Genomic DNA, 26,538 nt, shown 5'->3' with positions numbered 1-26,538 from the left:
TCAACTCAAGAAAACGGAGCAAGATGGAGTTTTCCGTGTTGTTCTACCTGACATTTGTTCATTTGCAATGTTAATCATCAATTCTAGATCTTTTACAGTACAGTTGCGTAAAGAGATGACAATAACATTGTTTGCAAGAGTTATGTATGCATTTCATCCCGTTCATCCTGCTTTTAAACCTCAGCAGAATTTCGTCACAAATAACACTGAGTCAAATCCTGTTCATTTAAAATGATTGCAAAGGAAAATGACTTGGTGTAAAACTGATGTGTTATCCCTGAAAATGTTTCTACATGCTAGTTCTGAGAAGTGTCTGTAATGACTAATGTCCTTCTGCTGCAGAGCTGTTCTAGAACCATTATCCCTCATCATAAAATTGAAGACAAGTGTAACAGAGGACTATTTGGATTAATGACAAGCTCCCTGCTGATAGCTTTTTAAATTCTATTTTATTGAGAAGAGTCCATATTAAGGTTTAGTCTTCAGTCTGATCTTGAAACAGAGCTTTTTGTCAGTGGAAGTTGCCTGTGGTGATCCGTCAGAGCTTGGTGCAAAATGTATTTTCCTCAGTAGCATTCTTCTCCACAGTCTGAGGATGTTTCTTCTTAAATTTGCGTGCTTTGAATTCCTCTGCAATTTCTGTGCTTGACTTTCCTTTTGTTTCTGGGAGGAACAGATACAGAAGAGTCGATGAAATGATCAGGACAGCAATAAAGATGAGGAAGCAGAAAGGACCAAGAGCCATCTGGAGAGAAAAATAGAATATAATGAGTGATTTCCCTAATGACACTTGCACCTGTAGATTCTTGATTGTTGTTGACTTGCTTCTATGAAATGAGGAACAAGGTGATTTTAGAGAAGGAACATTTGTTTATCTTTTCAATCTACTGGCGGCAGAGGATGTCTGAGGACTAAGGAAGTGTTCTAGGTACGTCCTCCATGTGTCACCAGCAATAAGGGATTTACAGAATTGATCGTCCACAAAATATTGCATTTTCCTGTCTGGGCCAGCTTAGAAAACCACTTTAAAACAGGGCAATATAAGAGAAGATCTAAATTAAATTACATACGACAGCAAAGGGGAAAATCATTCCAGTGAAAGTGAGTCCTAGCCATATGACGATTCCACCAATTACAAAAGCAGAAGACCTTGCTGAGAGGGTGAAGATTTCATTCATGACAGATGCGAAGGCTCCAGCTGAGGAAAAAACATAACAAGTGAGAAAAAACATTGTTGTGCAGTTTGTGTTCTCCTGGGGAGTTTGAGTTAACCTTTTTCCTCCAAGTGCAAGATTGAGCAGATGTCATTGGTCAAACCCAGCCCCAGTAAGTCAGGATAGGGGAGACCTGTAAACAGCACAGCCATCCCCGTGTGAACTAGCCTACCAGGTGTCCTTTATGGTCTGCAGAGAAAGACAGACATCCCTGAAGTGCAGTTACCTAAGATATATAGTTAAAATACAGAGATGAATCTTGCTTTAAGGGTCTGTTTCTCTCTATTGTCCGTAAGAGGTAACTCTGTCCTGCTGCTGTGGAAATTGTTAGGTTTTGAAGACATTCATGGTCCTTGTATAAAAACCCTTACAATAATTACAGACACCATCTAATGTTAGTTTAATAACTTAAAACAGAGTAAATATTGGTTTTGAGTAAAACCATAATCGTGAGCTGTAAGTTTGGTTCTGGCATTTCACCACATGTAACTCAGTGACATTAAGAGAGGAAGAGAAGGGATGAAGCAACACTAAGAGACAGAGCTCTGCATGCAGGCAGATACTGCTCTTCAGTGGAACCAAAATTCTCAGATGAATTGAGAAAGCTCAAATGTTTTCAAAGAGGCTACCTCTGCCCTTGGGCACAGACAGAGTTAAGGCAGATGAGTCTATGTACAGAACAGCACTCATGCCTTCCAAAACAGAGCTTGGATATCAGGATCTGAATTGTTTGAAGTCATTTCTTAAAGGAAATGTTTCTCAGGTCATTAATTCATGATAATTTGAGCTTTTCTCAGTCAAAGCCATGCTGCTGATTTATCACAGTATATTCACATAGTTTAATTATGTTTCCATACATCCACAGCCTGTGCTTATCCTGAATGATCCAAAGGTTTCCTTTTGCTTCTTATATTGTTTTACTTGCCTGGTCCTATTCCATAGGCAATGATGAATAAAAAGATGAGAATAACACTGCAGTAACGCATCCAAAAGAACTGATCCTAGACAAAGGCAAAAGGAGGGAGGAGAATGATAATTAATTTGTTGCTGATACATGATGATACCATAGCTGGGTCTGGTAAACAAATAACAAACTCCAGGCTAATTATGGCATGTTGAAAATTGTTCCTGATTTAACCTAGTTATGTTATTCAGTTATACAACTTCAGAGAAAAGTTTTAAACCCTCATTAATCAGAAAACATCTGTGGAACAGAGAGAAGTTAGAAGTTTATGGCCTGAGAAAAGAATTGCAGTGCAAGGTGAGTCAGTGGCTCTATGGAAACTGTGAGGTGGGCTGTGGGGATGCAACATCGTGTCAAGGTCTGGGACAGGGAGGAAATCAGTGTCTGTGGGAAGTGCAATGCACACAGTTCCTGCTGGAGGAGGCGTGGGATAGCCAACGGGAAATAGGGTGGCAGGGATGTCCATCTAGAGATTTTAAGGACAGGGAAGCAAAATGCGAGTGTGGTTTGAAGAAGTCAGGGAGCTGGAGGAAGACTGTGCCAGGTCAATGGCTTTACAAAATGTTTTTCACTGACTGTTTAAAAGCCTAACTAAGAAAGATGAAGTGCAGGATGGGCAAAGAAAGGAAAAAGGCCTTGCAGAAGGGGCTGTGAGTTTGTATTCACTGGACGTTCAGTCCTGCAGTTGTGGGAGGTCAAAGCTGAGACTGGCATTCCACTGAACTGAACAAGGACCCATGATACAGGGCACCCCAAGAGAAGTATTTGCTTACACTCAGTAGAAGACTTATTTCCAAGAACACCAATATCAGTGCCATCAGCAGATAACCACCGCAAAGGAGAATCCGACGTCCAAAACGATCGATAATGGAGCTCTGAGAAGTAGAAAATACTGGCATATTACTGGAAGCACGGTGAAGTCCAGCCATCAGCTTTCCAACTGACCAGGCTCTTCTGCAGATCTTTTTATTTAGAGAACACAATTAAAGCATTGGTCTCAAATCAGTTACTCTGTGGAGCTCCTTGCAGTCAACTTCTAATGTTAAGTACATTATTCCCCAAGCATTGCAGCTACTTGTTCATAAACATTGTAATCAACAGAAGTATGTTATAAGTCCATTCATATATACATATATAGAGATATATACAAACATGCACAAATACATATAGGTATGCATACATATATTTGTGTGTATATATGTATATGTTTACGAACAAGTACACAGATATATTTACATATGTTTGTGTATATGTGTTTGAATGGCATTGATTTTATAGCTGCATAAATGAGAGAAGTTCTTGTAAGAAATGGTGGAGAATGAAGCTGTAGAAGAGAGGAAATATTTTGGAATAGTAAATCAAAACAGTAAAAAAACACTTTACAGACTTGTGCAGTGCCACAGAAAATACTCTTTGGTTCATAGAGAGAATATTCATTTATTTTAAGAAAGAACAACTGAAATCATGTTTACTTTAACCCTTAAAGCCCCAGCGCGGTCTGACTTACACAGAAGGTGATGGAGAAGAGCTCGGAGATCCCAACACCTAGAGATACATACGGGATTATGCTTTCCTGAAGGTTGGCTGTCCGGAAAATTTCAGAGGTGTAAAAGGTGATCTGAGAAATATGAGACATTTTAGAGACATTTTTAAAAAAAACTGGTGAATAGATGTGATTTGTGCTCATCCAGCATCACTTAGAACTTGAGGAGTTGATATAATGGCTCAAGATGCAAAGAGCTGAAAGGCTAATGGGGATGACAAAAGGGTTTTGAACATCGAGGAGTTTAAAGGAGCATATTCCAATAGGATCTGACAGAAAGATCTAGTTATGACAAAGAGAAAGAGAAAAGGACAAGACAGGAGTGAAGAAAATGATACCTCATCAGTAGCTGCTACTAATGTGCACACTTATCCCAACAGCTAATTCTGTAGCCTTTTCACATAAAGCAAGCAAAAGCTTCTCATTCCAAAAGCCTATGATGAAGTGGGCACCATTTCCATGTCATAACAGAGCACAGTGCTGAATTATGGCCCTTTGGTTACTAGATCTAAGTAAATCTAAGCATGGAAATGAGGTGTACTCAACTGCACTCAAGCCACACAGCTGGATACTCAGTAGAAGGAGGAGCAAGATGCTCAGCTGCTGACGCACGGATGGGTCTTTCAGCACCTCTAGGACATTCATGATTTTGGTGCCTTTTGTTGCAGCTCTTTCCTTCAACATGTCATCAAACTCGCTGTGATAATTCCCTTCTCCCCAGAGCTGCTTCATGGCTGTGGAAGAGATGCAATGAAACATGCTGCTGTAGCATCTGATTCACCCATAGTTATGTGTTTTGCAGCTTTTAATGACTTATTAATCATTTGCGATTTAGTCTGTGCTTTGATGCATCAGTCACTGAGGAAAGAGTTAGAATGTCACTTGCTGGGACATGCAGAGACTGCCCTGGAAAACAGCTTGCAACTTGCTTTATCACCTACTGGCTATAGCATCGAATATTTCTGATAAGTCTTCTTCATCTGGGGTAACATTATTCTGTGTTACAATTTTTACAAGATCTTTAATAATGTAATTATCAAGAAAACTTTAATTGACCACAAACCATAATTTCTTCCATTAAGTTCAAAGTCTGAAGAGTTGAGTATAGCAAATCAAGCATCTGAAGTTTTATTTTACCTTTCAAGCAACCCTTCTTGTCTCCTTTTTGCAACAGAAGATAGGGAGGGGACTCAGGAAAGAACGGCAAAATGAGCAGCTGAATCAATGCCACCAGCCCGGAGAAGGACAAGAGCACATGCCACAAGTCTTCAGTTCCTAATAGATCTCTACAGAAAGTTCATAAGTGTTTATTTATAGTCCAATACAATTATATTCTATAACTAGTTGGAGGAATTTTTTGGATTCCAGACTAGCTAAATAGAAAGAGAGACCTGGAAAGGATAAACTGAAATAGAAAGTTCTGTAACTAGGGAGAGAAAATATGCCAATACCCTAGTTCTACTGCATAATTGAGATTTTTTTTCTCATAATTTGAAAGTTTTCTAAAAATCAGTGGAGTTTGAATAGTCTCACAGGAGCTCTGCGAATCAACAAGGCAATTCTGCATCAAGAGACTATCAAGAAATTATTATCAATAGCAGATCCCAAATGCTTACTAAGAATGTTTATATAGAATTATTAACTTCAAAAGAGAGACAGGCACCTCCAAAGATGGATTCATCCCTTCTGTGACTAACAACAGAAACTCTGTGGCAACAGAAACATGGCTTTCCTTTTTGACAGGTGTGGAAAAGCAAAGTAAAATCCTACCCTTAGCGTGTGTCTGTCTCCTTGCTCCACCCTAGGATGGGGAGGACAGCACTTTCCTCACAGAAGTGTAAGGAACACAACTCTATAGAAAATAGGGTGAGAAGGAGCAGTATAAGTACCGCAGTCCAAGAATTCTTGCTACAGTTTTTCCTAGTGCAAGAAACACAGAGGAGGTCACGTTTACAAATCCACGCAACTTCTTAGGTGAGATCTCTCCTGCGTACTGCACATGGGCATTCATATGTATTCCTTGAAAGAGAAGAAGACACAAGAGAGCATTAAGCTGTAGAAAGCAAGGGATGGGATCTGCTTCTCATTTCACATTCAGCCAAAAATAGTTTTTTTCCTGTTTCCTCTGAACTGTGTGCTGTGTATCCTCCAAAAGAAGTAGACTGAAAGATGATCTGTTACTGCAAACAGTACGTTTAGCTAGTCCACCAAATACCCCTCTCAGCAAGACCTAGTGAAGGCAAAGGGTGGCTCATTATTATGCTGTTCCTGCCCGGAGGACAAACGAGGTCATGGATTTCTGTGGCCAGCTGTCTCCAAGTGAGGCATGATCTTACCTTTTCCTAATCTGTTCCTTGCTTCATGGGGTTACTGTGCATCCTCCCAGCAGGAAGATTTCTGTATCCACCCCAAAGAAGTCACATTACCATGGAGTAGCGGGGAGTCCTACCAGCACAGATGCCCTCGAGGAAGCGCCCGATCAGGATCATCTCAAAAGATTTGGCTCTCCTACTGAAACCAGTGTGCAGTGTGGCTACTATGAGGATCAGATCATTGAACAGCAGACATTTTTTCCTGCAAGAGAAAACAGCATATGGGTATGTTTCAGGTTTTTCATCTCTAGCTAATTTTCATCTTTAGAGATGCTTTTTCTTCTCTAACTAATATCTGTGTGTGTTCCTCTGGAATTAGAGGCCAAGCCTCTAATGGCCCTGTTTAAATTCACTGCTTATAGGACAACCTTTTCTGATTATGAAAAGGCGGGATATCTTTCCAGGAGAGTGGAAAGGTGAGAGCTCGACTCCTCTTTTCTCTGCCAAGCCCATGTGAACACACCATGGTGCTCAACTTTGCTGACACTTTGACTGTCCTCATGGAGGACTGAACTTGCAGAATTCTTCTGCTCTGCTGCAGTGCTGCACTATGGCTGATCAGAGATCAGTTCTTTACTACAAGTGCAGCAAAAACATAGAAGCAGGGTGGCATTAAAATTGTGAAGAGGGAATCAGAAACGTGCAAATTCTCATCTCTCTCACAGACCTGGGTGTAGTTAAAGACACTGAGTAGACTTAGTTCTGCACAGATAGTTGGCAATGAGAATTCCCACATCCATTGTTTTAGATGAATGATACCTATTTAATTGCCTTCCTTTTTTCATCCTTGGTTAATGAGCTGTGGGGAAATGTACTTACTTGCCATATTTTACAGTCAGGTACCCACTACACAGACACCCTATCATGCCACCCACGCAGTACATAGACACAATGAAGGACCATAGCAACGTGAGTGTCTCCTGGTGCAGCGCGGAGCCGTATCTCTCCAGCCAGGTTTCATTGATAAACTTCTGAACATACTAGGACAGAAAAGGAGGTTTTCAATTACTCCAAGGCACACTCACAGCAGTTCTTTGTTACGTTTACAAAAAAAATGGAGAACAATAGTCATTACTGAAAGCACAACTGTGGGACTCTTGTTAGCAAATTAGGATTGGTGTTAGCCACAGATTCCACAAAATGTGGTTTATTACCAGTTAATGTGTCAACAGGTCAGTTTTGAGCAACTCCTGGTCTCTAGCATGGTGAGCAATGGAGTCTGCCCAGGAGGGGAGGCTGTTATGTATACCCCACTGAAGTGATAATGCTGGAAGCAATGGCCACTCGTTAGTACCACGTGCAATTAAATGTACTGCTTGTGGAAACAGGTATCACAGCATTGTACCTGCCTTTGTACTTCAGTCTGGACAAGATGTAGTATTAATTTAGTGGAATGAATACATTATTTCCAAGTAGAGATTTTCTATTAAGTGGGGACAGGCAAAGTTAAGATTAGGCCACCAAACTTCATCCCATACAGTTTAAACAGCAAAATAAGCTTATTGAAAAAAAAATAATTGGGCTGTTTAATCTTTGAATCCTGGCTTTCTCACACCAAAATGGTAGGAACTTTTACCACTTCTTGTGAAGTTTTTGAGTGCATGTTGGAGAGATAAAGAGAGGAAAGGCTGAACTGAGGGTTGAGTTTCAGTTAGCTAGCTCTAACCTTTTTTTCCATGGCATAATCTTTAAGGCGTGTGCTTCAGTATATTGTTTTCGTACATTGCCACACATGCTTAAAAATACATGCTTCTCTAACAAAACATGTTAGAGATGTTTTAGAAAATAAATTAAAAAAAAGAGCTTAAAGAACAAACTCCTTCATTCAGTTATAGGTCGCAGCAGGGATATGGGTGATTTGCTGGTTTTCTCAGCCTTTCTGATAATCTGAGGGAATGTTGCCTTTGGAATACAGCTCCTAATGCTCACGCAGACTCCCTTTGACACTGGATGATATGGGATTGGAAAGATCTGGGAATAAACTCACAGAGCAACACCTGCCAAGTTTCCTAGAGCATCTTCAAAGTGTTAGGCCTGGCCCCATGAAAAGCAGTTATAAATATGATTTTATGAAGACTTCGCTTACCGGAGAAGCATAATTCATCACAGACATTTGATAGCCTGTTAGGTGGGTTCCCCCAATTCCTAGCACCAAAATCATCGGTAGTAGCTTGCGGTATTGAACCTGCCAAAGATGATGAAACACATCCTTTCAGTTCATAGTAGTTCATCAGAAACAAGTTAAGTTCATGAGAGTTTGTGTCTTTACACTTTTGTGGTTAAGAAACCTTTATAATACAAAAACCCCTCTTGAATTCTTCAATAAATAAAATTGCTGGGAAACGGCAGAGATGTACAGCTATATATTTATTTTGTGTTCTTCCAGTTATTGAAAGACCAGAAGGATCCAGGGTCTAATTCTGTTAGTTTTCTCACAGAAGTTATAAAACATAAAATCTCTTTTTAGATAATTTGTGTTTGCTTTTGCGCTAGTAAGAACCTGTTACTTTCCTGATTCCCTTTTTACTTTCAGCCTTGCCTCTTCAGAGACTGTTTACCTGTTTTCACAGAGAAATCAAGTCTGTCCTCTTAAAAATATAAATCTTTTGGTTTCACTTTTATTATCCCCATGAGAAATGGTATATTCAGATCTGGTGCTTGAATGACCCCTATTTAGAAGGGAAACCATCTGTACTCCCATAACATACACTGAAGTTCAGAGCACTCTTCACAAGCACATAAATTTTCAGGCATTTCGTCAAGTCGCACTCTGAAGAGAAGAGGATCCTCAAATATCCTTGCGGGTGCAGTGTGGTAGGATGGGATATTTTGACTTTCTCATGCTGTTATTCTCTGTCCTGATCAAAATCCCTTTTCTTCCTTGGTTCCCCAGGTCCACTCTTAAACTGCGTCCACTCTTTTGTACTTCTGACTATTTCCTGGAGACACTGTGCAGTGTCTGTGCAGACAGACTGTGCAGTCAGTCTGTCCTTCCAGGCTGATGGAGAGGCATCTCACCATGCCCAGCTCCCCTGTTCTCCCTCCCTGTGTGCCGGTCCCCTCACTGGGCTAGGCTCCCTTTTCATCCATCACTTCCCTCTTACTGCTGGATGAGTGTTGTCCCCAGCAGGTGCTTTCCTGTCCATTTATGATAAAAGCAAAGATTGCTTCCCTTGCTGTAGCCTTTAAAGAGGGCCAAGTGCCCTGTGCTGCTCTTAGTGACTAGGGCTAGAAAACAACAAGCTGGATACTCACCAGGTCTGAGAGGAAACCAGCCATTTCCTCTTGAAAACCTGCCTGCTCTGGGAGCTCTTGTCAAGTCTGTCAGGTGGGTGATCAGTTTTCTAAGCTTTGATTATAAGAAGCTGGGATCATAGCACAAAGGTTAAATTTTAACTACTTGGCTTTTAGTGAATTATGGTTTTGCCCTGCACTGGCCAGGGATTTTTCTTGGCGGTTTAATTATTTTAAGGCCCAGATCTGCCAAGCTATTACACCGCAGGTAAATGTTTATCCTTTGTGCCTCTGGAGTGCTCCCACTTATTTGCACTGCCTAAGTGAATGAGTTTTCTTGTTACAGGGACATATTTGGATGCTCAGATAAGCAATGTGATATTGCTCCAGGGTTGCTTTGCCTGATTGACAGAGAGCCTTGGGTGTTCAAGCTTACAACAGACCTGGCAATCTTTTTTTAGAAGAGGTCCATGGAGAACCCTGTACTGTCCCTTCCCGCCCTGGAGAGCAGGAGTGGAGAGTCAGATGATACTATCATCTTTCTTTAGGGGCAGCAGGCTCCTTTTTCACCTGACACACCTCTTGGGCAGCAGATGTTTGCTTCCTGTCCAGCCCACCACAAAAGTTAATCTAGTAGTTGAGCTTTATTGCTTATTTATTTTCATGCTTTACGATTTGCCCATTGCTTGGAATGATTTATCATTTTCCCAAATGCAGAACATGAGCAGGTAGCTTGTGGAAGAGCCTTAGACCTGACAACACTCAGTTCCTGCAGAGAGTCACACTGTTTACTGCACTACCGAGGAGCCTCACTGTTACCATTTATCCCTGGCCGTGGTCTAGTGTGTGCCAGGGCCGAAGTCATTCCCTTCTGGTGTGAGGTTTCATTTTGAATTTTTCATCCTTAAAAATTGATTTTGAATCAACCAAGGCCTGATGAGGTGCAGAGGATGTACATTAACTCTTGCTTCCTTTCAGTTCCTTTATTTTACATATTTACTTTCTTAGAAATGTTTTTACCATACAACGTTCTGTAGTGCATTAGATACAAGGCACTTCACTCTATATTGCCAGTATTTAGCTGTTGAGGCTTAGTTCCAGCGGGGGAAGTGGGAAGGAGGGGTTACAGCCCTGAGGTCGGCAGGAGCTTGGCTCCCGAGCTCCCTGGCAGGATTCAGGAACACGGTGCTGGCCCCTTCCTACCTCACATGACGGGTGCTGTGAGGCCAGCAAGATGTTGTCCCTTGAGCTGTGTCCCTGCTAGCCTGGCGGCAGCGTGATGAGTCACACCTTGACCTTTCTCCTGTCCCAGTAATATTCACTCTCCAAATTCCCTGCCTCGCTATCTCATTGCATGCCAGGACAGTAAAATAACTAAAGCTGTTTTTTTCTTCTTTCCACCTGTTGTATTTTTATCCTCCCTAAAATTCTCATCAGCTCCATGTTGTTTGTAGTGACATATTTCATTCCTTCCCCTCTCAGCACGTCTCCTCAAATATTCTATCTTCTTCTAAAACAGCTCCAAATCCACCTTTCTAGGCAAATACTACTGCAAAAACCCTGTCCTTATTTAGGTTTTCTCTTGCTTCTTACAAAATCTGCCTCCGAGTCTCTAATTGCTTCAACATGGGCCTTCCCCTCAGATACAGATTTTGCTGTAATGGGACGAGCTCAGGCAGACTGTGCTGCTGTCCTCAGTCCCCTCTTGCGGATGCAGATCCCATCTGCCAGGCACAGCTGGGCAGCATCAGGCCAGAGCTCTGTCCACCAGAGTATCCCAGATCTAGCAGGGCCAAATCGCTGTTGCAAGCAAAAACATAACAACAGGATGAGTGTGCAGTGGTTCTTTCACTTCTGTGTGTCCCCAGGCTCCAGTGATGCCCAGTCCTGGCACTCAAGAGCTGAAGTGCTTAGTAGAATTCTCATTGATTTTCCTAAGGAAAAGGAAAGAATGGGTCTTCCCACCGAGGAGATGAACACTGCCAAAAAATGTGCTTATTCCAGACCCAATACATAGCTCCCCTGATGTCCTCAGCATTGAAGGGTTAAATTTTCAAAGCTGCCATGGATTGCACTTGTATAATCCGGGACAGCAAATGGATACATTGCAGATTCACAAGTCCTTGTCTAACTTGTATTCCAAATCCATTCTAGTTTGTGGCAATGTTAATGATTTATAGTGTTTTCCCACTTCCAGGCAATATTTACTGGTAGGGGGGAAGCAGGCAAGAAGTCAAGCAAGCTCAACAAGACCACACTGTAGAAACACAGGGATAAGGATGTGAGTCAGCGTAAAAACTGATGCATCATTTCATGGGAGCCAACAAGGAATGACACTGGATCAGAGAGACAGGCAATGATCTCTCGTAGGAAACCTTCTCAGCTTTTGAGTGTATTTTAGGACTTTCAAAAATTCATCACTAGGAGCCAGTGAGGTTCCTAGCAAAGGCTGTTTTAATAAAGAAAGCCTTAGTTAATCCTTTCTTTTCAAAATACCTTTCACAGTTCTTCTCTTCCCTCCCTTTCCCCACCCCTCTCCTGTCCTGTTTTTTTTTTTTTTTTTTTTTTTTAACAGGGAAAAGAATATATGTTAGTTCTTGCTGTGTGCTGTGCAAGCCATGGTCTCCAGCCTTGAATTGCCTCTCTTGGCACTGCTATGAGTATCGTTAGAGGATGATGTAAAGACAAAACAAAAGGAGCCCAGGGGCTGCCAAAGAAACTGCCACTCAACATTCACATCTTTTTTTCAAATTTTATTGCGATGTGCAGCATCTACAGTGGTTTGTTGCTGAGGTCTCATTTCCAGAACAAGACAGATGCAGGATTCCTTGGCCTGGACAATGCACTCCCAGAAACTGGGTTTCTCTCCGTCCCTCACTCTTCAATCCAGGCATGATTCACTGAGGTGTGTCTTTCTAGTCACTGCTTTTTTATTTCTTTTCAACAAATTGCAAAGTGTGACAAAAAAGAGTGTGTCACACTGTAAAGCAATGTAGACAAAAAAGTGAGGCTCCAAATATATGGAGCATTTGAAGAACCAGAGGGACAGCCAACACTCAGCCGTTCAGACTGGGTTCCCCAGGAAAGGCACAAGGTGTTTTGGTCTCATCAGTACCAGCAGGTCCTGAGAACCAACCCCCACAGGAGCTCAGTGTTCCTTGTCTCCCACATTAAATAGGAAATAGCGGGAGATATGTTAAATAGTCATGTTAATGATGAAGGAAAAACTACCCACTGTGGATTAGCCCAGCCATGCTTTCCTGCAGCTCTCTCTTGCTCAGCAATCCCGTGGCTGCGCCTGCTTTCAGGGCTGGCAGGGCCCTGCTGAACTGAATGGAAGAATCTCAAAAATCTGGACAAGGCACCTGGTTACCAAGCAAGAGGCCTGGCTAGAAGTAGCAGGTTGTGCTTGGACGCTTCTCTGTCACAGTGTCTCCTTTGTGCGTCTCCTTTCTAATAGGTCTTTATACCTCCTTTACCCCATTTTCTTCAGATGTAGCAATGACTTCCATGAGATGAATGGCACCAACTTGATAAGACCACGCTGCAACTTGTAGAAATCTGATCACAAGCAGCCCAAGAAATTCCTGTTTGCCCCAATACCACGTGCTTGCCCACAGGTTTAGTTGGGAGAGGGGGAAATACTGCATAGTGGTCACGTCTGCTGACAGGCACAGTACTTGTCGTCGTCTTCTTGATAACAACAGCAGGTCCTGTGTTTTCTATCTAAACAGCTGCTAAGTTGCAGGGCCCGGTAAACATCTTGTTTCTTTGTACACTGTGTATCTTTTTATTTCTGCAAGGAATTTCACGTGGCTCAAATTTCAGAAGTTGAAGAGTGATCCCAAGCTCATTCTGTGCCCTGCACAACAGTCAATATTTTGTAATACATATCTTTGCCGTGTGTGGGCCAACAGAATCTTTTTTGCATAATGAGGCTTCTAGGCCCTGTCTTAAGGAAAGAGAGGTGTAGGAGTCCAAGAGCAGAGAGTTCCTTATTAAAGTCTTGTGGCGACTGTCACCGAGCTGTCGTTTTGCCATAGGGCTGACGGGCTCCTCTTCCCGCGGTAGTTCAGGCGGTTGAAGTCCTCCATGATCTGCAGCATGGTCTTGCCTTTGGTCTCTGGCATCACCAAGTAGACAAAGACAGCCATGGACAGGCAGTATGCAAAGAAAATGATGAAGCAGAAACTACCAAGACCTTCCTACAGGAGAAGAAACAGAAAGAAAAAAAATGTTTCATATAAATTGTATAGTGCTTCTTTCTCTTTCTGTGCTATGGAGTTCCTGGTTTTGTATTTACTGAAAAATCTGGCCAGAGACTCAACTGATGTAAATCCTGCTTGCTACCACCTGGGGAATGGCACTCAGTGTTAAGCTGGACTAATTCTCCTTTCCTGTAGTAGCTGCAGGAAAGCTGTGTGCTCAGCAGACACTGCATGTGAGTGCTTAGCTGTTCAGGGACATTCCGAGTTGCATTTCTGTTGCTCTCCCTCTCTGCTCCGTCCTCCTCAGTCAGGGCTGCAATGGGGAAGGGGTGTAGAGTGTTAACCCTGCCCCTCCTTGCACAGTCTCACAACTGTAAGGACTTCAGCTTCCCTTCTGCTTCCTAGCAATGGACGAGGTGTCTGGAAAAGTACTAACTTGTCCATTTTCCACATTAATCCCAAAGGTGATCCAGGGAGGAAAAAGAAGGGAACCCCTTATGAGGCTCAAATGACTTCTGGAGTGTTGGTGCCTGAGTCACCCCTTCCGAGTTTCCCAGTCACTCTCTAACTGTGCAGAGTTAGTGGCATTTTATTTTATTTTATTTTATTTTATTTTATTTTATTTTATTATTTTATTTTTTTTTGCTAGACTCTGGCTAGATATCTAGATAGATAGAAAGAAAAAGAAAGGCATCAGAACTGAATGCAATTAATTTGGGCTCAGTCCTTCACATGAAATGCTGAAACAGGGAAAGAGGCAGGTTCAAGGTTCAAGATGGGGCTTTGTTCCTCCCCATACTGAAACAAAACAGCCTGCTTTGCTTACCACAATAAAAGGGAACACAAGTCCAAGAAAGAAGAGTTGGATCCAGTTTGTGGCACCACTTAAAACATAAGCAGCTGGTCTGTATGACTGAATAAATAGTTCTGTGGGCAAAGGGCATATCACCCCAGCTGAAAAAAAATGGAGAGAAAAAAGGAAAATTTAGAAATTTTGAAAGAAACTTCTATATCTGAGTGTTTTATATTTCTATGGAAGCTGATGGTTTTAGCTGCCCCAGAAATGTTTGAGGTGATGCTTGGTTTTGAGGGATGAAGGCAGGTAGGAATGTGTGCGAAATGGAGTTTTACCTCCTATCACGGTCTGGGGTAGTCTCCGAATAGGAACATTTGCCCCGCACTGACACAGGAGTGTGGATTTGCACTGACTGTGGAACAACTGTGCTTGGGATCTTTCCTAAAAGCTGCTGTGAGGGAGAAAGGGATGTAGGAAATACCTACCTACAATGCCAAAGCTCATGATGAAGGTAAAGATGAGTGCAACAGAGCAGTAGGGTACCCAGGAGAAGGAGTCCTATGGTGGGAAATCACAAGCAAATAAAATCAGAAATTAAAACCTTTTTCATACAGTTTGATTAGAAACAGGATCAGTCTTCAGCATTGCTAAACATTTAAATGCTAAATATGCATCTGTATCACCCATCTCCAAAAACTTCACAAGGAGATTTGATGTCTTCTGGCTTTAGTCTGGGTGTGTGTGGCTGGGAGCGCCCCTCTTAGTATGATGGTTAGAAAAATAAAACTTCTGGTCCAGCTAAAAGGTGATTTGGGGAGGGGGGATTAGAAGTGGTATCAGTCACAGAATAAAACACGAAGATATGGCACTCTGTTCACGTGCACAAGTGGGGTCTTACCTGCAGTGAAAGCGTGACAGTGAGGAGTCCTAACGCCAAGGACATAACTGTGTAGCTTTTCCATAGCAGCGCCTTCCTCCCCGCACGTTCAATTAGGAAACCCTGAAACCAAGAGTGCATGTTGGCAGCCCCGGGACAGGCTGGAAAGATGCTCCCGAGCTGCTCCCGTCATCAGAGGGGTCTCAAGGAGCTGGGGGCAGGGGTAGTGCTGGAGGGGATAGTGGAGTATCCAGAGGGCTGAGCAGGGCCAGGAGCTGCAGGGAGCCTGGGAGGCTCAGGGCAGCGGGTGCACTGCCCGGGTAGAAGGGTCTGAGATGGGCAAGGGATGAGGAGGAGCCCGGGGCGAGAGCGGCCAGCGAGGTGGAAGGGCCTGCGCTCCCCATTGCCATGAACCCTGCAGCCAAGCAGACTGCACAGCAAGGGAGGGGGCCCCCAAGGGGGTCTCAGGCTGTCAATTTGCTGCTTGACTTTAAGGGAAAAGCCCTCCTGTTCTTTCAACTGGATACAGATGCTCATGTTTGCAAAGTGCATGGAGACATTTTTGTGTGAAAAGTGCAAAGTACTGCTGTTATTTTGTTGTGCAAGTTTGATTCCTGAAGCTTGATTGTAAAGATTGAAATGGAACGTGCATTACAGCTGAAAGAAGCTCTGCTGAAAAGTCACTTACACAGAGAACAGTGGTGAAGATCTCTGTGATCCCAACTCCCAGGGAGACATAGCGGGTTTGCGCAGGGGGGATTCCAGCCTTTACGAAGACATTGTATGCATAAAAGTAAACCTGGAAAGAACAGAATTGTGTGAAGGTTGCACCCCTGTGGTCATGTTTGCACGAGCTTTCACAATAGCTTTGCCTTTTGTTGCTAGGAAATAGCTACTCAGACCTTAACAAATGAGAAAGGCTTCTCCTGGTCCCAGTAACTATCCACAGTGTCTTCATGAAGCTCATATGCAGAAGAGCTTTTACTAATGTCTCTTGTCCTTGCTCAGGATAAGAAGCATGCAAAGATAAGACAGCACTCACTAAGCAATAATCTTAAAATCTTCAAAATCCTCCAGTGTTTTGATGGTCTTAATTTTTCCAGGTATAAGTACCTAAAGCATAAGGTGTCAATATGCTAAATTTCTGCCGGTCCTTCTTGACATAATACTGCTGCACTAGTAGGGATTAAAAGGAGTTTTATAAATCTTCAAATCTTTCTGAATTGGCAAAATATATTTGGAATTTGAAATTATAATGCTTTTTGTATAAGCCCATTTTATACAATAACTGTTCCAATATAGACATATATGGATTTTTTTTCCCCAGAAAAAAAGGTATATTAGAGAGTAACTGTGAAAAGCATTCCTGGGATGTTTTAATTCTCTCCAGACCAAGCATTGTAAGCTGAGAAAAAATGCAAAGCTAGAGAATATTTTAAGAAACCAAAAACAGGAAGAGAGTATAGAAACAATCTGTCACTGCACACAGCAAACCAGACTCAGTTTGTGCTGAAATACCAACTAATTTCCATCTCTTGGCATCTTCAAGGAGGCTACACTCCTCTTTACAGAGACAGCAAAACTTGCTTTCTGCCAAGAAGCTGCAAGAGTTTAGAAAGCAGAGAGAAGCTGTGCACCTACCACGTTGACTCCAATTAGCTGCATGCATGAGGAGACGAGGAAGAGGGTGATGAGCTGCCAGCGGACAGCTCTGTCCCGGAAGAGATCACAGACGCTCTTAGCCTTCTCCCCGTTGATGGCTTTTTGCTCTGCCATCATGTCATCTATCTCTGCTGTGTGGTCACCATCTCCCCAGAGCTGCTTCACAGCTGCAGGAGAGATAGAAAAAGAGATGATCTGTAGTCCCAGCACGGCAGCCAGACACCAGTTCGGAGGATGATGTCCTGCCTGGAAGAGTGTTTCTCTTTGCAGCTTCAGACTCCTTCCTCGTGTGAACCTCCCCAGAGGGTCAACATAGGCTTCAGTGTAGGCCCTGTTCAGTGTAGACCAGTTCATTCCTATCAATTTTTATCCATAAATCTTAATTGTAGCATTACCAATGGCCAGTAGCAATTTGTGGTGATATGGCATGACCACAAAGAGCATCTCTTTCTTACAGCCAGAATATACTGTATCCAGCCTGCACTGAGGAAGATACGAGCTCTGTGTGGTCATGTGTGCTAGACGATTCTGGCAGAAGACAAGAGAAATACTAGTGCCGAGGGAACATGAGTACTGAAGCAGGAGAGACCTTCTCCTGGGAAAGCTGAAGGTGCTTTCAAGCTGAAAGACCAGGATTCCCCAACTGCACATCTCTTGCTTGTGCAGGGCTTATACAGGGCTTAATTACGCTATTTTCCAGTTTCTGGCAAACGTCTGCTGAAATAAGTGCCATGTGGCCCATTCCTTACCTTTGATACATCCCTCTTTGTCCTTCTTGTCAATGAGCAGGTAGCGGGGGGAGTCTGGGAAGAACGGGAGCGTGAGAAGCTGGATGAGGGCAGGGAGCGCATTGGCTGCCATGAGAACAGGCCAGAGAGCGTCTACTCCGAGGGCTTCTCTGGAACGAGAGCAGCAGGCAGGAGAAGCTGAGAAACTGTGAGCTCTGGGCGCGCCAGAACGTGCAAACAGAGGGGTCCCTCAGCCCTGCCGCGTGGTCTGGCAGCTGCCACCTACGAGTGTCCAGCATTTCTCAGCCCAAGAAATCAAAAATCCCGAAGGGAGGATAAAGCGAGTCGAGTGCTGCTGCTGGCAACACAGCAGTTACACAGGGATTCCACCATGTTCCCCTGTTGCTCAGTGAGGAGTGCAGAGCACTCTAATGGAGCAGCCTAATTGCATCCTCCAGTAACAGCCGAGGGCCCAGCAGAGAACAGCAAGAGTCATGACACACGTGCTAAAGAAAGAACCTGAAGCGGCTGATCTCCCTGCTTCTGATCCAGAACTTCTCCAGTTACAGCGAGGACGGGATCCAGGGGTTAGCGGCTTGCTATCCACTGACCTGAATAGCAGCTGCTGCGTGTGTTGCAACTTTACGTTTGCTGTGACAGGAATGAAATGTCCCTGGGAAAAGAAGGGACTGTGGGGTGGGGGGCTGTGGTGAAGGGCAGGCAGGAGCATGTGCTGAGGGGAAGGAATCCACCATGCGGTTTTGTATTTGCCTGTGTGTCTAATGGATGCGTGTGCTGATTTGTGTGTATTAAAAAAAGGATGAATCCAGCATTCTCCATTTCTTCAAAAAGTAAAAAGTAAAGCTGAGTTCTCAAAAGCTGGTTTTGTTTCAAACCCACCAAATCTTATGAAAAGGTTTTCATCTCTATTTTGTTCTGCCTTTGATGGGAAGCAATATAGGTCTTTGGGATTAAAGGTTTGATGTAATTTCTGTCTCCCACATAGCTAAGCCAAGAATTTAGACTTGGCTGATTCAGCTTGGGTGCCTAGGAGACTCTGCAAACACTTTAAACATGTCTAAAAAAGGTTGCAGAGTTGCATGTACATTGAGATATGCCTGTGTTTAGCCTTACCTGAGACCCAGAGCAAATCCTACAAACTTCCCAATGGCGATGGCAGTGGAAGCTGTTATGGCAATGGCCCCGCGCAGCCTCTGAGGGGAACATTCCCCAACGTACGGGACGTGGATGTTCAGAGCTAAGCCTGCAGTCACTCCAGAAACCATTCTTCCAATGATGAGCATCTCAAAGGATCCACACACCCTGCTGAGTCCCATCAGCACGGAGCTCAGCAGAGCGGGGATGTTGGTGAGCAGCATCGCCTTCTTCCTGTGAGCATAACAGAAGGGCACGGATCGTACGGTGCTTGAGGACTTTGCGCCAGATTTCAGGTTCAGCCACAGTGAAGCAGAGGGGGAATGGGAGTGGGGAAATCTGCTGTGGACTGAAAAGCTCCTTGGAGCTTTCTATGTCTTCGGTACCCTTGTGTGTACTCCCCTGGAGCTGCTAACTACACTGGAGAGCCAGCTTTGTGAACCGTTGTCTGAAATTCGCTTAAAAATGCACGTGAACTGACAATGATTTCTTTGGACTGTCTTCCCTTTGGAATTTACAAGGGTCAGGGCCTGATTTTTGTTCTGATTTTTGGCAGTCTTCACTACTCTATTTCTTCGTCTTTGACCTGAAACAGCTCTGGGCTGCCGGCACTAGCACTTTACACTGCTTTTGCGGGTGCAGAAAGAACAATATGATGGTTATTCCTACCTTCCGAATCTGACTAAGAAATATCCAGCAAACATGGATCCCAGGAGCCCACCAATGCTGTAGATGGACACAATGAAGGACCACATCAAGGTAATTATCTCTTCACTGGGAGAAGACCCATATCTTTTCAGCCAAGTCTTGTGGATGAAACTTTTGATGTACTTTGAAAGAAAAACAGAAACCAGTGGACTTAGTCAACATCTTTTCTCAGAATTGCAATCTTTTTCACTTTTCTTCCCTACTCGTCTTGTTTGATACATTTCTATCAACACCTTTACTGAAATCTTAGCCCCAGTGAAATCAAAAGAAATTTTGGCACTTGCATTCCTGGAGTCAATGTTTTAACAACAAAGTGCCGTAGACCACAGCAAATATCAGTACTAAATATCAGTTATGAGTATCAGTATCAGCAAATGAGTGGCAACTTGATCTTCCGTTTATCTGCTGAACCCTGATCTTCCCCTCCATTCCCATGCGTCCATCTCTCTCCTCCACCGTCTGTATCCTGTCTGGTGCCTTGGGTGAAGTGCAGGCCTCTCTTGAGCCACAGGGCAGAACTCCAGTTGACCTCTGCGGGGTTGGGGTTTGCTCCTCAGTGTGGACCATTCTGGGGTCTGTCTGACCTACTGTTCATAGCATCATGGGCTGCTCCTTCTCGACGATGTCTCAGATGCCAAAATGAGCTCACCAGGACCCTTGGCACCAGGTCACCACTGTAATGACAGGCACCTCCAAGGTTGTCCTGCTGTGGTTGTTAGTGCCCTCAGCTCTGGGGCAACAGCCACCCCTGCCCTTTTTTGCCTTCTAGATAGTCACTCAGACCGAGAGAGTGTAGCCAAGGACTTGGTATGAAGGGAATCCTCAGCATGGGAAAGAAGAGAATGTCCTGCCAACAACACAGCACAGCGGTGGGGAAGGGACTGACTTGGCAGATTCTCCCCTTTCCCAATTTTGTGACAATAGGTAGATAGAAGTTAAAAACCAATGAAACACAGAGTGACAAGAGTTAATCTGAGAATGAAGAAAGCACAAAGAGTTAGTACTGAGAGAAGAAGCAGGAAACTTTCTGAGTGCATAGAGAGGCAGGAAGACACTGGGAAGACATTGAAATCCATGCTGGGAGCTCTTTTAAGGAGTTGTCCGTGCTTACCTCAGCCGGAGAATTGATAATGGACACCTGTAATCCGTAATGGAAAGTTCCACCAATGCCCAGGACCAGAGCCAGGAGGAAGAGGTTGCAGCTCATTTTCTGGCAGAAATAAACAACAACCAAAGGAGCTAGGGCGGGTATTCAGGCACGTCCCAAACTGTCCGCCTGGTTTTCCTGTGGGAGCTCCTGCAGCTTGAACACCACCACACACCTGCTTCCTCCAGGACTGAGAAGGCAGTGTACAAAGTGCAGCTGCTAAAGCCCAGGACAGAGAGAAATTTGTGGGAAGGAGAGACAAAACTGTCTCAGTGACACATTTGAGTGCTTCTCTCTTTGGCTTTGGGCATCGGAACCTGGGCTATCCCAGGTCACTAGCCTGGGAGCATGGTGCAATGTGCAAGCATCATGTGCAGCTCTCCATCTGTTTATCCTTTCTCCTCCTCGCCCACTTGCTGTCTAGCTTAACTGAGTATTTTGCACTGTGGCTTGGCTGAGATTGGGTAAACATTTGGGGTTTGAAGGGCATTCCTGGTTTCCTAGGTCATTCACCCTTTCTTAGAATTGTATCTCTCAGGAGACTTTACCCCAAATGTACTTTCCGCAGACATGTATAGTGCATCCCTGCCCCTCAGCCCGCTTGTTGCTGAGTGTCCTAGTGATCCTGCATCCTGCGACGGTGCCGCGACGCCGGCTGCGCTTTTCTCTCTGCAACAACAGGTCTTGTCCAAGCCAGCGCCGAGCAGTGACTGGCAAATTCACCTGTGTTGTAACATTGCTGACCCCACAGGAGTCAGCTGTGAATGAACTGGGTGTTTGCTATGTTCTTATAGTAAATGATGATGAACTCCTTTTTGTCACAGCACTAAGGAAAAATGAGATTTGCAGCCCATCCTGTTAGCTACCCCCTACTATCCTTCACGCTACAAAAGATGGCACAGCTCAGCAGGACACCCGCCTCCAGCAAGCGAGTGAGCAAGCCTCCCTCTGAGCACAAACTGTGGTTTGCACCTGCAGCAAAATTCCTTACCCTGCACTAGAATGTCTGCACTATCTTGTCCTACTCTGTCCTTTGATGCCATCGTTGATTTTTCCATTGCAACTTTTGGGTGAATTTTCCAGTCTAATAGATTTTAAATTCAGGAAGATTTTTTTTTTTTGCTTAATATTCTTTCTAAAATTTCTTTTAAAAAATCATTGTTTTGTTCTTTCTGTGTGTCTTTCCATATACTTCCCTAGACTGAAACCTTGTTTTCTGTCTCTTGGTGTTTACAGCTTTCAACTACTAACTTATTCAGAACTCCTCTCAAGTTTTTAGTTTTAATTTTTTTTTCAGCATTTCACAAATTGTGCGGCCTATTTTTTTTTTTTTGGCTCTGCTCTGACCTCCCATGGTTTGTCTTCCTCTGCAATGTATCAGAAAGTAAATATAAAAGTGCTCTTACATCCATTTTCACTGCTTTTTAAAAATAATTCTCTGAAATATTTGATATCTGTCTTGCACCTCTTACTATTTGACCACGTATGATTGGCCTCATTATTAATGACATCTCATGCAGCTTGATTTTCTCTGTCTACAAAATTTATGCAGCAGGTCTTTTAGAATATCAGAAAAGAGAAAAATATGTACTGCAAAAATTTCTATTTGGGAGAGGAAAAAAGAGAAATGTATACCGGCGTGCATGGAAAGGCAGGCATCTCAGCTTGCAGGTTAGGTCTTTCATGACGCTTCCTTGGGATACTCTGGAAAAAGTCGCGCTATATATAGAGGGGCCTGAGATAATATTTCAACACATCATTTCCTTCTCCCTCGGCGTTCGTGCTCTCATTGGTTTGTCACGAAGCTCTCGCTGTTTGGTTTGTCATTATGATGTTGGTTACTGATGAAACGGTGGATAATTTTGGTTGGTTGTACATTCATGCCAGGTCACTAGGGATGAGAAGCTATTAGAAACAGCCAAGGGAGAGCGAGAGCTGCGGGAAATGAGTAAAGGACAAGAAAAAGGGCACTCATGGAAGCTGAAGTCCAAGGCCTAGCTCATACTGGTGTGGACTGGCTCAGGCTCCCCAAGACACGAGTTGGTGATCAGCACGTGTAAGGAAAAAGAGCTGGACTCCCACTTTAAGCCTGGATACATAAACGCGCCCAGGCTTAAACTACACATTGCTGAGCATAACAGAGGCAAGAGATAGTGATATGTTCTTCAATTGAAAATATATTGTTATTACGGGCTTCCTTCTGCGTTTGGAGAACTGTTCAAGAAATGTCCTCCTGGTATTCTTGAAGGAAATAGCAGAAAGGGAGAGGGCTGTGGGGTACGCAGGAAAAACTGGCAGCTGAGAGAAAAATCAGGTATTCCCCTTGCATATAAATCAAAATGTATTTAATGTATATACTGATTATTCTTGAAAGGTTGTAGAATAGAGCAGTAAATGAAATTGTTCTTCAAAGGCGAGCAGACCTCTGTTAAGTTCTGTGGATGTGAGACCACAAATGACACATTAAAACATTTTACAGCTTGTACATTACAGAAGCTGGGATGTTCAGGAACTCTCTTAGAAACTTGACTAAGCTGAGCCTGTCCATTCAGCTCTTGAATTTTGGGGTCAGACGATGAAGCTCAAGTCTGTATCCTTGTAATAGAATGTAGATGCTGATTGTAAAATAACTAAATTGTATCTTTACATCCATCTATAATTCTCAGAGTGGTCTCTCTATGCAGCAGTCACCAGGGTATTGCTGTTAAGAGGAGTTTACAAGTTATGGAAGTTGTTTAGGGGCAGGTACTGGTTGGTAGTTCAGCAGGCTCTTTCTTGCATCCTCAGTGTCCAAAGGCATCCTAAGCGGAGACGTTGGGAGCGAGCTGTTGTGTGAGCTGTGCTGGAAGGGAGAGGGGCCCGTGCAAGCTGTGCAGTTAGTGTAAGGGACTAGGAAGCAGTAATATGAGGCATGAATGTCAGAGAATCGCCTTTCTTTTTAAGAGCTATTGGTGCCTAACACAGATTAAGAGAAATGACCTAAACAAGTGACTTTTTTCAGTTTTTGAAGATGTTTGGAAGTTTTTAAAATTTTGTAACAATTAACCAACTTGTTAAAAGTTTAAATTAAAATGTAACCAGTTAGGCCAATTAAAATGTAACCACTGTTTGTCTTTGTTTCATCAGTTGAAAGGCACCTGATTTCAGGCCATTGTCATGGGAGTTGGAATTAATGTTTTTGGACATGTGCACTGCAGGACAGGGTCTGACGCCCAGAACATGACGGGAACGTGGATATTTGTATTCATATTCATATTGCCAGCTGCAGTGGGTCTCCCTCCATCTGGGTCCTGGGGAAGGTACAAAACTGATGTCTCCCAGGAGCTGCCACAGAGGTGGCCGGGATAAGGACCTCTGGACACTGGAGGACTTCAACCTTCAGCCCAGCTTCTTATCCTGAACCTTCTGTATTGCCTTGTCTTCATCAGTTCACTTCTGTCTCCCATCCTCTCTCTGATCCTCAGTGAAGGAATTATAGTGATCATACCAGCACTTTTCTCTTTGCCCATGTGTTTTACTCTTTGTATCTGCCCCTCACTGCCCTCTCCAAGTATTTCTACACTTCCCAGTTCCATGGAGCCTTGCTCTTGGTTGTGTAGTCTCAAAATACCTGTGAAAGGCAATATTAGATGAGGAGCTCTGCCCTCTTCTCTACCACATGGGCTAAAAAGGATCAGTATCATTTTGCAATATGTTTTATGAAGACGACTGGGAACATGTTGCAGAGAGGAGCATTCTACTGGAATCTGAATCTGCACATCTAAAATAAGCTGCTGGCATAAGGACATGCACAGTTTTGGCACATGGGCAGCAAGACATGCCTCTGGGATTGTTTCATTACTGCTTACATTTTATGCATTATAAGGAAAACAGGTTTACTTGGAATACTCTGGCCACAGCACCTGGAATTTGATGCCCAGGGACTATTGTGAAAGGCCTTTTAAAGCACTTCAGGAAGACAAATCACCAGAAAATGCTTTGTCTCTTTGTCCCCTATTCCACACTTACAGATAGGAGACAGTGCTGGTAGGTAAAGAAGGAACCTGTGTGTGTCCAGAACTGCAGATCTGGAATTCCAGTGTGTTTGGTACCTTGGTGCTCACAAGCTAATGATTCAAAGCTGGACAACAGGCAGAGTTGCAGTAATGAGGAGCCACACTGAAAACCATGCAGCACTCAGCAAACAAAACATTGGTTTGAAATGGAGGCAATGTGCTCCTGTGGGCCCCTGCTCTCCTGAAACAGCCCAGAGCAATGAAATGGTGAAAATTGGCACCACTGAAAAGTGATGAGTACATTAGACAGGACAGAAAGAAGATGAACAGACAGCATCACTGCAGACTTCAAAGGAAAGATTGCCTTAAAACCTGTCAAAAGACCCAAAGAGCACATCAATGGTGTGGGCCAAATAATCTGATTTAGGATCATTTCAGTGTTAGCTCCACAGTCTGCGAGAGCAGCCTTCTGGTCCAGCAAGTCCAATTTGTGCAGCTTATCTAAAGCCAAAGATTGGTACTGGAAAATGACCCGCAAACTGGGACAATTTGTAAAGCAACAGCAGTGAGCACTGCCCTGCTGCCACCGTGCTCTGCTCCCGTGGGCTGGGATGGCTGGGGTGGAGAAGGGAGCAAGGGGCAGCTGGAAGTCCCGGGGATGGAAAGCAGCTTCTGATTGCCCTTGAGGGTCCTGCTGCCCATGAGGAAAGAGGAAGCTGCTCGTCCAGCCCCACTTGCACGGGGACAGGTGGGGGAGGACCAGAAGCCACGCTGGCCCTCGATGCCCTCCTCTCCCTGCTCCAGCCTTAGCAGAGCACAGGGGCACAGGAGGTGCTAGTCCCTACGAGATGCAGCAGCAGGGTGCATGAGAGCAGTACCAGCAGGGCTAGAGCATGTGCTTTACCACACAGACCCTGATCACAACTAAAAAGCCATGAAGAAAACCAGTTCAGAATGAATAGTCCCCTAAACAATGCCCAAAAGTCAGTTGTATAATAAGCCACTTAACAAGTACCAAAAGCTTTTCTTCCTAATCCTTCTGTCACATGTTTTTTATAGCTGAAAATAATTAACTGCTCAATATTGCTCAACAAGTAGGAGTTTATTTGAAATCACTTGTTAACAGAAACAACAGGAGCACTGAGACTAAGACTGAGAATTTCATGTGGTGTCTGAAAACACAACATAATCATATTAATTTCAGTGTTTGAGAGCCCAGACTTAGGGCAAGGAAAGAAAGATTTCTGAAGTGAGAATTACTGTTTGGGTGGAGGAGTAATGTGGAAGAAATTTACTAAAGGAGTGCATGGTGTTGTTTTAAAGTTAAGATGAGGCATCAGTCTGTCACTCTTTAAATAAGGATTCTAATATAGATATATGTTACTTTTTACAAATATTACAAGTTGTTAAACTTTTGTTGGGATTTATCAGTTGACATATATCACAAGTCTCTTGTCTATAGTCATTGGTACGTCTGTGACAGCACAGCTCCTGTACCTGCAAAAATCTTGGTGGGCTGTGACTTTCTGACAGGTTAGTAAATTTAGGCTGCTAACTCTGGATCCTATAGTGGGTGCACACATTTATCCATAACTACTTTCTAGTTTGAGAGTCAGAAGAGGGAATTTTCATACTTTTTTTTATTATTATTTTTAAGCCCTTAAAAATCTAAGTGTCTGGGAGTGAATTTCAAATGTTGGTGCCTAAATCCAGGATCATAAACCAGAATTCAGCTACTCGGCCCCCTGGACGCTCAGTATTGGCGGGAGGCAGACACTTCACATTTCAATGCACTGAATCCAGCTTTTGAGCAGTGGCTGTGTACCAAGAACATGGGTGGTTTAAGAAGTGTAACAGAATTCAGCAGACAAAAAGGTGGCTCACAAGCGTTTATAATATTTCCTGCCAATGTCATGGTTGGGAGTGATCTTCATC

General features: G+C 43.6%; 2 protein-coding genes across 2 annotated transcripts; both read right to left on the bottom strand.

The window, feature by feature from the left end:
* Nucleotides 1-448: 448 nt before the first annotated feature.
* LOC104570391 (solute carrier family 2, facilitated glucose transporter member 11) lies at nucleotides 449-9,408 on the bottom strand. Its single transcript, XM_010217395.2, has 12 exons — nucleotides 9,349-9,408; nucleotides 8,180-8,278; nucleotides 6,913-7,073; nucleotides 6,171-6,295; nucleotides 5,611-5,740; nucleotides 4,859-5,007; nucleotides 4,268-4,455; nucleotides 3,686-3,796; nucleotides 2,952-3,053; nucleotides 2,140-2,215; nucleotides 1,071-1,198; nucleotides 449-745 (listed from the first exon to the last, which is right to left on the bottom strand). Exons 1-12 carry the CDS (start codon nucleotides 9,370-9,372, stop codon nucleotides 539-541), a joined length of 1,500 nt encoding a protein of 499 aa, XP_010215697.1. The 5' UTR covers nucleotides 9,373-9,408; the 3' UTR covers nucleotides 449-538.
* Nucleotides 9,409-13,324: 3,916 nt separating this feature from the next.
* LOC104570388 (solute carrier family 2, facilitated glucose transporter member 11) lies at nucleotides 13,325-20,689 on the bottom strand. Its single transcript, XM_010217391.2, has 10 exons — nucleotides 20,573-20,689; nucleotides 19,423-19,583; nucleotides 18,733-18,987; nucleotides 17,620-17,768; nucleotides 16,850-17,037; nucleotides 15,897-16,007; nucleotides 15,230-15,331; nucleotides 14,817-14,889; nucleotides 14,362-14,489; nucleotides 13,325-13,532 (listed from the first exon to the last, which is right to left on the bottom strand). Exons 1-10 carry the CDS (start codon nucleotides 20,666-20,668, stop codon nucleotides 13,326-13,328), a joined length of 1,470 nt encoding a protein of 489 aa, XP_010215693.1. The 5' UTR covers nucleotides 20,669-20,689; the 3' UTR covers nucleotide 13,325.
* Between the last annotated feature and the right edge of the window lie 5,849 nt (nucleotides 20,690-26,538).

Source organism: Tinamus guttatus, unplaced genomic scaffold (genome assembly GCF_059628265.1).
Source record: "Tinamus guttatus ecotype Peru unplaced genomic scaffold, ASM5962826v1 Tinamus_guttatus_pri_ptg000459l, whole genome shotgun sequence".
Taxonomy (NCBI): Eukaryota; Metazoa; Chordata; class Aves; order Tinamiformes; family Tinamidae; genus Tinamus; species Tinamus guttatus.
This window is presented reverse-complemented; position numbering and strand designations above follow the sequence as displayed.